Here is an 11,565-nt window from a genome sequence, read left to right as displayed (position 1 = left end):
CCAATTCCTACACATCCAGCTTACTTTTCAATATTTTCCAAAAATCTCGTCACTAGTATGCTTGTACGGTTCCTTCCATAAGGGCACAATTACCCTTCTTTCATTCTCCAGTTGAAACAAAAAAAAAACTGGCTGATAGTCTTGCCCTGTTGAAAGAACTTCAACTACAGAAACTTGAAATTATAGATACATTAATCTGGTTTATAGCATAAATCTGATGAAAACTGAAAGGGCCCACAAGACAAATTTAATACAAAACTAAAATAACAGAAAAATCTGTTTAAGCATTACATTTCACATAGAAATTATATGGACTGAATATCAAATACACTTCTAAAAATATGAGTATTATCAATACATATATACATGTATAAGTAACGGACACTAAAAGTATGTTAGCACCTTTCAAAACTCTGGTCCCTCAGTGTTCAATTGTCTTTTTATTCTGGAATGGTCCCTTGCGTATCTTCGTTTCTGTTATGCCCAATGATAACATATATATTTCATTTGCTGGTAGATAGTAATGACTTTAATATGTAGCAAATCAATTAATGTTTCTCACATGCATATAGAAGAACTGATCAAATATATCATTTTCCATGGGACCACCTACTTAATTTCTTTTGAACTCAGAAAAAATATATGCGTAACACCATATAAATAGACATTTTGAACAACAAAATTACAAAGGTCTCATACAACGGTTCACATCATTATTCTTACAAATAAGTAACTGCCACCATATTAGGGAGATTCTGCTATAAATATTAGAATTGTACATATTACATTCCAGTCATGTAAGTCAATTAGGACTAGCACACAATTTTGGTTAATTAGTGCTTTTTACAGCACAATCATCACAAAGGCTAAGGCACCTTACATAATACAATACTGAATGCATTGATTCATATTAAAAGTCTTCGAACACCACATTCACAGCAAAACTTTGCTACGCTCACAGGATACTGAGCTCCACACTCATGACAAAATTTGGGCAGGTGGGGTATTACTGCTCCTTGTTGATGTTCTTTTTTGCAATCACGATTATGAGACAGAATGACTGTGTCTCCAGTACCTGGCCTGGGTACCTAAGAAGAAAAAAAAAGTATTAAAATAAAATGTATGAATAAGGGTTACTTCCAGTTTCAAGATGTTTGTGATATTGATGCACATAGAATTACTGGATATGTTGTCTGCAAACTTAAGTATGTTCGTTACAACTACTATTTAAATGTGAACAAACAAACTTTATGGATGAATTTATAATCTTAAAAGATTTACATATAACAGCTAATAAGTAAAATGAAATGCAAAAACTAAACAGTGGTGATGTGAGAGGATTTATGCAGTTCACTATAAAACTCCATTCATAATAACATGGTTGTCACTCGCTACTTTTTTTCATTAACTCTGAAGATTTTTTGTTGTTGTTGTTGAAACTTGTCACTGGAAATCTAAAACTGATTTACCCAGTTCCATCAATATGTTTTCATAGTTGTCTGCTTAAATGTTGCATGTCTGCATGCTTTTATCTAAGTTCAGCCTGTTCAGTTTTCTTTTACCTTCCTCACTTTATTTTTGGTTCCCTGCTTGATCATGATGTATGAATTGTTTTCACTTACCATGTTTTTACAAGCAAAGCTGAACAAGGATGACAAAAGACGATAACAGAGGAATGGAATTGCAAGAAAGAAGACTATTAAGGAAATATAACAAAAGCACAACATAAGGTTGGATGATGCAGCACTTTATACATGGAGAAAAATAGTAACTGATATTACAATGAACCATTTGTAACAATATAAATGAGAAAATAATTGGTGCCAGCAACACCTTATCTCCAACAATAACACCAACAACATTAATAGCCCTATTCCTCGAGAGAGAATAAATTAGTGATCATTAGGACTTTGCCTTGTAGTTGTCCAGAGGCTGAATTTTTAATACTAGATACTTAGAAAATTACCTCCAGAACACAGTTCCAAATGAATGATTAGAGAAAATGTAAAAAGGAAGGAGCAAATTCTGGAACTGCTAAAGGCCACTGATAATTTGAAGAAAGTGATTTGTGTGTCATGGTTCCTCTTCATTCAAAACTGTTTACACTATGAAATTCATTCCAAAAATTTATACTTTGCCAAGCATACTTTTAAGCTACTTAGTTACGTATGGGTTACAAAATACTATAGAAAACTCAAAATGAGAAATATTTCAAACAACTGGCATATATGGCTAGAAAGCCCTATTAAGAATTTTCTTCTCTATTAACGTGACCAAAATATGTTGTTAAATTTTGGTTTTTAGATGACATGACTATGAAACATTCCTGCCTTATCAACTGATAATATTCTTGCCAGAGCTGTGGCTAGATTAAGCTAAAAGGCCTTCTTTTAAAGTAGAAAACACACATACATTCATGCAAGCACAACTCACATGCACACGCACACGACCACTGAGGCCAGACTCAGTCGGCGTGTGTGTGTGAGTTATGCTTGCATGTGTTTCTACTTTACAAGAAGGCCATTAGTCTGAAAGATTGAATGTATAGCAGTCTTTTGGTTGTGCCTGTCTGTGACTCAATATCTTCTCTATATTGTGAGTAGCAATCCATCCTTTTCATAATACTGTAGTTATTCCATCACACACACACACACACACACACACACACACACACACACACACACACAGAGAGAGAGAGAGAGAGAGAGAGAGAGAGAGAGAGAGAGAGAGAGAGAGAGAGAGAGAGAGGGCACTTGAAATCAAAATTGGAGTAAACCCCTCAACCCCAGGTCACTAGCATCCAAAAAATATCCTTAAAAGCAGGACTGGAAATATTGTTCAAGAAAACTCTGATTAATGCACAGTTAACCCTTGTGTATATGTAAAGTCTTCATAAAATTTTTAAAAAAGGTTACCTAGTTCTACAGTTTAAATATCCCGGAGAACTCATCAAGCTTCCCTTGGTGAGAAAGAAACATGAATACATCAAATCAACAAAATGAAGAAAGCTTGATTTCTAACCTGGTAAACCTATAGTAAAAAACACTTGACAATAGATAGTAAGATTCAACACTACAAAACTATAACTGTCCCAGAAGCCACTTACACTTACATGAAACCCAGTTCCAAATTAAAAATGAAAAAAGAACTGATAGTCCATCTGTTTCAATTGTGTGATCTTATTGCAGATAAGACTGCTATCTGATGCTACACCATGTGACAAGACAAAACACCATTCAGTTTCATGTCTTCTGCAATCCATATTTTTGTCTATGATAGTCATATATGCTTAAAGAATTTTACAAATGCATTAGCCAGTTAATATTGTGGTAAATGAACAGTAACATGTGTGGATTACGTATCTTCCACTAGAAGTTAAATATAAGGGTACTGACTGAAGTAATGTGGCACTATTTAAATGAGGAACTGTAATTTAGCCATGTAAGAGGTCCTTCCAAAACTCTTGTTTGGCCAATTCTTGAATATTGTTTGTGGATTTGAAACCAATTTGTATCAAGAGATGAAAAAGACAAAATTCACAAAAGTTCTCCACACTTTATCATGGATTTGATGCATAGGTGTAAGGGTGTCTATAATTTTTCTTCCCGCAGACTATCTGTTAACAGGGTGTGAAAGGGTAAAAAATGATTCTGATTCACTACACACTGTTACACACTACCCAGCACATGGGGTGAGGGGGGAAGGATCCTAGACTACGAAAAAAAAAAAAAAAAAAAGATCTTTACAAATCCAACTCAAAACCTGCCCCACCATACAGACATATAAATTCAGCATCAGTTTGAAGAAAGGTGGATTATGTAATATGAACGCACTAGTAGCAAGTGTACACAGAACTTACTTTCATGAACTCTCAAAACTATTCCACCATTCACCACAAAACTAATATGAATTGTATCCCTCCTCTCCCTTTCATCAGATCACAAACATGACAGCATACATATACAAGACACACACAGGCCACCACTATTAAACAACAATAATTCAAGACATTGGTAATAAAGAGTGCTGTCTTTGCAAAAACTGATGATTATAGGTCATCTCTATTGAAATTAAGAACAAAGTCAATAAGGAGACAATTAGCACTGAATTAAGTGATCGCAAAATATTTCTGCACACAATACACATTTGGTCCCCATTACAAATGAATACTTCAAGTGAATGATGAGACCCAAAAGACCTATGTTATTGATTATTCTAAGTCACATCAGTCTGTGGTCCCACTACTGGTTGATGAAAATGGAGAAAAAATCATATTCTATGTTGGTTCAAGTAAAACAGTTATGATCCATAGCAAACAAGCCTGTACAATTGCATATCAGTGGTGGTGTTGAATACTGATGTGATCATCTTGAGTCATCATATATCTCAACAGTGCACCAAAGAAATACACACTCTTGTCCAATTATAATCACAGCTTTATGAGGCACAGCATCACATCAGCTGTTTAACTAAGGACACCTTTTTTCCAGTGACAGTAAATTTCAAAAAAGCTTATTAGTAGAAAATTTGAAAAACTGTTACAGGTGGCACTCACAAATCTTCCCAAGATGGCCGCCGAGTAAGAGACGCCAGAAACCATTTCCAGAAAGTTAAGTGATTTAGACAGGAATATAATTTAGTTTAACGCCGACAACAAATTAAATACATGCATTAGTGTATCATTTAGTCTTGCCATTAAAGGTTTGACTTTTCTTTGCGTATTTTTTCAGAAAACACGAAAAGATAGTAACTTCGCGAAGTCGCGCTTAGGCTTAAATTTTGTAAACGTGTTTGTTTCTTGTTTCACGGTAATTTAACTAATTTCTCGGTAACAAACAAGTAAACTACCGTAAATAGCGTATAACTTCATTGTTTTAATACAGATTTCAGAAAAACAGCGTAACTTTATATCAGAAACTTGCTTATATACATTTGTTTATAGGCCTAATTCTCGTAACGTTTTTGGAGAATCAAAGTTAAAGTATCTCGCTTAATTGTCCTTTTTTCATTCCATCGAGTGAAATATAAAATAAATAGCGTATACCTTCATTGTTTTAATACAGATCTCAGAAAAACAGCGGAATTTTAAATCAGAAACTTGCTTATATACATTTGTGAATAGGCTTAATTCTTGTAACGTCTTTTTTGATTTTCGGTAATTTAATTGATTTATTCTAGCTAAAGTATTATTTTTGCCATGAGTGAGAAGTGCCTGACTTGCCGTAGAATTGTTAGTTCCGGGGTTTGGTGTGATGGGTGCAGTAGTTTTTTTCACTGGGGGGACTGCAGTGGCGTGGGTGTCGGGAAAGTGGATCAGGCTCATCAGTGGTTATGTAGGATTTGCAGCAGAGATAGGAAGATAGTGGAACAGGAGGGGAAAACTGCTGCCCTTCAGGCTGAGCTAGATCAGGCTAGGGAAGATCTGGACAGGTTAAGGAGGGAGAAGGGCAAAGAGAGGTGGGAAGTGGCAACAGGTAGCAGAAGGAACAGGCCTAGAACTGAGTCTGACAGTTTTGTGGTGAATGTCAAAAATAAGTTTGACCTGTTGCTTCAGTTAGAAACTGATGAGCCTCAAGCAGAGGTAGGTGTAGACAGGACACAACAAACTTTCAATAGGAAATTGAAAAAGAATGTAGGAAAACCATCGAAAAGGAAGAAAGTTTTGTTGTTAGGCAGTTCTCATGCCAGAGGTGTAGGCCAACTTCTGCAGGAGGAATTAGGACCAGAATACCAGGTCACAAATTTTTTCAAACCAAGTGCTAGTCTGGATCAGGTGACAGAGGATTTAGGTTCACTCTGTAAAGGATTTACCAGGGAAGACACCGTGGTTATTGTGGGAGGGCCAGGGAACAGCATCAACAGAGATCCTGGGTACAGTATAGAGTGTGACCTGGTAAAGATTGCGTCGGCATCGAGACACACCAATGTTGAATTTGTATCTGTCTTGAGACGCCATGACCAGCCTCATTTGAACTCTTCTGTTGGGAGAGTTAATTTGGAGTTGGAACGGCTGCTTGGGTCGGGTGCGGGGGCTCATATTGGTGTGGTTCCTGTTGATTCTCTCAGTAGGTGGGACTATACCAGGCACGGCCTACATCTCAACAGGAAAGGGAAGGGGAAACTGGCTGGGGTAATAGCAGGAAATTTAAGGGGGGGAGGCACTGCCATGAATGGTAAAATACCAGTGGTTACAGGTGTTGGAGCAGCACCTTTTTTAGGATAGATAAGACAGAAAGATGTCAAGTTCTACAAGAGGTCAGGATTGAAACAAATCTTCAGTTTAGGAAAAAAATTAAACAGCACAATTCTAGCACATTGGATCACCAATCACAGCTGTCGATCATAAATTTTCACCAATCACCAGAAATTTTATCTCTACGAAGTTGTATCTCAGTCCTAGGTAATTGCATTGATGAATTAAAGCCACCCAACCCAGTTGACATAATCTGCCTCTCTGAACACCATGTGACCACTGGTATAGCAACTAGGCCTAAGCACGATGAGAAACTCAGACAGGAGAGTACTGAAAATGTTAGAATAAGGAAAGGTTCTCATAAAAGTATAATTAAAAATAATGTAAGTATATTTCATCAAAATATTGGGAGTTTAAAGAATAAAATAGATGAGCTTCTGGTTTGTTTAGAAGATTTAGAAGCTGAGGATCAAATAGATATACTATGCCTGTCTGAGCATCACATTGTTACTGATATGGATAAGGTAAATGTAAGTGGATATAAGCTCTCTGCACATGTAATGAGAGAAAATATGGAGAAAGGAGGAGTTGCCATATATGTCAAAAGTTATCATTGTGCAAAAAGTATAGAAACAAAAAAGTTTTGTGTAGAGAAACATATAGTAGCATGTGCCTGTGAGCTTAAATTAAATAAAGGCACATTTATAATTGTAACTGTATATAGGTCCCCATCAGGAAATTTTCATCTATTTCTGAAAAATTTGGACTCCTTGTTGTGCTATCTGTCAGACAGGGGGAAGCAAATTATTATTTGTGGGGACTTCAAGTAGATTCTCTGAAAGAGGGTAATAGGAAAAATGATCTTGAAGTATTACTCGGTTCTTTCAATTTGACACCCGTTATTGATTTTCCTACTCGGGTGGTAAAGGATAGCAGCTCACTGATAGATAACTTCTTTATAGACCAAGATAAGTTTAACCAGATAAATGCTCAGCCTGTTGAGAATGGTCTTTCTGATCATGGTGCACAGCTAGTTACAATATATGACATAGCTCCATTCAGCAATACTAAACAGTCCTCCAAAGTAGTATGTTCAGTCAACGATTTAACAATTGCAAATTTCAGGGAAAGCCTACAGCTGTTAGACTGGGATGAGGTGTACCGTGAACCTGATGCCAATTTAAAATATAATTTATTTCATGACATTTTTGTAAATGTATTTGAAAACTGCTTCCCCAAGAAAATAGTTAAATATACTCGTAAGAAACCTTGTAACAAACCATGGCTTACTAAGGGTATAAAAATATCTTGTAACCGGAAAAGGGAAATGTATCTGACAGCAAGAAAGAGTAGTGACCCAGAAACTATCAAACATTATAAAAACTACTGTGTTATATTAAGAAAAGTTATTAAAAAATCCAGAAGTATGTGTATGATGTCTGAAATCAGCAACTCTGATAATAAAATTAAAACAATTTGGAATATTATTAAAAGAGAAACAGGTCAACGAAGAGCACAGGAAGACAGTATTACCATCAAATTGAATGAAAACTTTACGAACAAGAAGTCAGAAGTTGAAAATATTTTTAATAATCATTTTCTAAATGTTGTGGATATAGTAGGATCCAGGTGTTCACTAGAAGATGCTAGGCTGTTAATGGAAGAGGCCATACCTATGCAATTTGATACAATAGAAATCTCACCCACTTCTCCCTCTGAAATTAGGAAAATAATAAACTTGCTTAAAAGCAAAAACTCACATGGAATTGATGGCATTTCCAGCAAAATACTAAAAGCTTGTTCTCAACAGATAAGTAAGATTCTCAGCCACCTGTGTAATAGCTCTCTGGAACAGGGCATTTTCCCTGATAGACTGAAATATGCTATTGTTATACCTTTGCATAAAAAGGGGGATAGATCTGATGTCAACAATTACCGTCCAATCTCCCTTCTAACAGCTTTATCCAAAATTTTTGAGACAGTGATGTATTCAAGAGTAGCTTCACATATCTGTAACAATGAAGTACTAACAAAATGTCAGTTTGGTTTCCAGAAAGGTTTTTCAACAGAAAATGCCATATATGCTATCACTAATCAAATTTTGAATGATCTGAATAACCGAACACCACCCATTGGGATTTTTTGTGATCTCTCAAAGGCTTTTGATTGTGTAAATCATGAAATTCTGCTAGACAAGCTCAAGTATTGTGGCATGAGTGGGACAGTGCACAAATGGTTTAATTCGTACCTAACTGGAAGAGTGCAGAAAGTTGAAATAAGTAGTTCTCATAATATGCGAAGATCAGCACATTCCTCAAACTGGGGAACTATCAAGAATGGGGTTCCACAAGGGTCAGTCTTGGGTCCTTTGTTGTTCTTAATATATATTAATGACTTGCCATTCTATATTCATGAAGAGGCAAAGTTAGTTCTCTTTGCTGATGATACAAGTATAGTAATCACACCTGACAAACAAGAATTAACTGATGAAATTGTCAATACTGTCTTTCAGAAAATTACTAAGTGGTTCCTTGTAAACGGACTCTCACTGAATTTTGATAAGACACAGTACATACAGTTCCGTACAGTGAATGGTATGACACCATTAATAAATATAGACCTTAATCAGAAGCATATAGCTAAGGTAGAATATTCAAAATTTTTAGGTGTGTCCATTGATGAGAGATTAAACTGGAAGAAACACATTGATGATCTGCTGAAACGTTTGAGTTCAGCTACTTATGCAATAAGGGTCATTGCAAATTTTGGTGATAAACATCTTAGTAAATTAGCTTACTACGCCTATTTTCACTCGTTGCTTTCATATGGCATCATATTTTGGGGTAATTCATCACTGAGGAATAAAGTATTTATTGCACAAAAGCGTGTAATCAGAATAATAGCTGGAGTCCACCCAAGATCATCCTGCAGACATTTATTTAAGGATCTAGGGATATTCACAGTAGCTTCTCAGTATATATACTCTCTTATGAAATTTGTTATTAACAACCAAACCCAATTCAAAAGTAATAGCAGTGTGCATAACTACAATACTAGGAGAAAGGATGATCTTCACTATTCAAGATTAAATCTAACTGTGGCACAGAAAGGGGTGAATTATACTGGCACTAAAGTCTTTGATCACTTACCAAATAGTATCAAAAGTCTGACAGATAACCTACAAGCATTTAAGAAGAAATTAAAAGAATTTCTGAATGACAACTCCTTCTACTCCATAGAGGAATTTTTAGATATAAATTTAAAAAAATATTTAAAAAATAAAAATAAACAAAAAATAAAAAAACACAAAAAATGAAAATGTTGTTATATTAACTTAAGTATGTTGTTAAATTAACTTAATTATGTCATTTTTTGGAAAATTTGACTCGTTCCACATCATTACGAAATATCGTATTCATGATCCATGGAACTAGTATTAATCTAATCTAATCTAATAACCTGACATTTGTATCTGTGAAGTACAGAGCTGCTCCATCCTATTGATACCAATGCTGAGAACAACCAACTATATTCAAAATCTAATTCCAGAAACTGGGGCACAAAGAGATGAAACAGTTAAAACCAGAAAACCATTAACAGCTTCAAAATCAGAAACCAAATGCCAAAGAGCGACTGATACCATGCAGGAACTTGAAATGAGCAGAAGCAAATTTAAAGCAGTTCTAAGGTACTTAAACAACAATTGTACAGGACCCAACTTGTGAAAAAATTGTAAGTCTGACTGAGAGATTTAATACAACATGGAAGATAAACAATTAATAATTTACTATGCTTTTACATGAAATAGTTATCATTGTTGAGGTGACAAATCAGTTAAGATGTTTAACAAACTCAAAGCTCTGGCAATAGATGATATTGCAGTAGAACAAATCTAACACTTACATGAGAAAAATAGTTGCTAAAATCATTCAACAACTGCATGGCAGCCTGTGATATCCCTAATGACTGGAAAAAAGTGAAAGTGGTCATTGCTATTTTAAAATGTGGACAGAACCTGAAGATCTTAAAAATTATTGCTCAGTCCTCTTGACTTTGGCACTTACACAAAATTTTTGAGAGCCTGATATTAAACTGACTTACAAGAATGACTGAATCAATCCTAATGCTTCAGCAGCTCAGCTTTCACTATAAAAATGTGTCATGTCACAGGTCATCAGTTACCTCAACATACTGCAGATGAATTAAAAAATGATTGTCGTGTGACATTTATCAATCAACCAAGCTGCATACGATGTCATCCATCACAAGAAATTGATGAAGGTCTATAATATGACCATGGATCTTAAACTAAAGCAGGCTGTGAGAGATATTCTCTGAAGTTACAAGTTCCATGCTGAATTTCATGCGAGAGGAAACATTCTAATCTATCCTTGCTGTTTACAGCAAGGTAGTGTAGTCAGTTCTACATCATTTAGCGCGAACATTAACAACCACACTAAGCCCAGTGATAACCAAACAAATGCAAATAATATGACAAAACACACACACACACACACACACACACACAGATATATTTGTGGAGGTGGAACAAAAATAAAATGTTCTTAAGCACTTAAAAGCTTGGATCAACACTACATAGAAAAATGACTTAAAACAAAACCCTACCAAATGAAGGTTTGCAATTTTTGTCTTCAGTTGAGGCAACCCTTGAGGGAGCTGATAGACTGAGAATGATAACAGAACAGCAACCTGCGATGATAACTTGGACATTATTCCAGACCAACTTCTTAACATTTGAGAAACACTGTTGCACCATAAGTCAAAGATCAATGTTAGGAACAATATACCAAAGAAGGCAACCAGTGCAACTTTGGGATCAGTGTCAGTTGTCAAAGATCCTGTTTCAGCAATGTTTTATACCCTGGTGCACTACAAATCAGTCTACTTTAATAAATGTAACTTTAAAGAATGGAAGTTACTAATCTAAAAATGACTACTTAAGACCAACTTCAATGGAGCAACTTTATTACAATGCTACCATCAATTCTCTAACAATTAGATGTCTTAATTGTAGTCAATACTTCAACTGCTATGTCAGTTATTGGCTGGAGAGGTAGAATAATCCAGTGATCGTTATAAGAGTTTGGTAGCTCATTAATAGAGACAAATATTATAATATTTTGTTTCTTGTGAAGTAGTACTACTCATACTCCACAGATCTCATAAAAATATCTAAAAAAGACCATGAGTAACTGTGGTCTTTGGGTAATGCCTTTGACTAGTAATCAAATTCTCCTGGGTCCCATGTTTGATTCCAGCCACTGCTTAAATTCTGAATAAAAATCATCAGCAATGGCACATAAAGACTTCCAATATGAGTCACCCTTATTCTGAAAATTACCTCAAAGTGG

At 35.3% G+C, this 11,565-nt stretch overlaps 1 protein-coding gene across 1 annotated transcript in view; it reads right to left on the bottom strand.

Annotated features, from left to right (window-relative positions):
* Positions 1-202: 202 nt before the first annotated feature.
* Positions 203-11,565, bottom strand: part of LOC126162311 (uncharacterized) — a 355,605-nt gene continuing 344,242 nt past the window's right edge. Inside the window, exon 9 of the mRNA XM_049918734.1 lies at positions 203-1,088. Coding sequence (XP_049774691.1) covers positions 906-1,088 — 183 coding nt within the window. The 3' untranslated portion in view covers positions 203-905. The remainder of the gene's footprint in view (positions 1,089-11,565) is intronic.

Source organism: Schistocerca cancellata, chromosome 2, assembly GCF_023864275.1.
Source record: "Schistocerca cancellata isolate TAMUIC-IGC-003103 chromosome 2, iqSchCanc2.1, whole genome shotgun sequence".
Classification (NCBI taxonomy): domain Eukaryota; kingdom Metazoa; phylum Arthropoda; class Insecta; order Orthoptera; family Acrididae; genus Schistocerca; species Schistocerca cancellata.
This window is presented reverse-complemented; position numbering and strand designations above follow the sequence as displayed.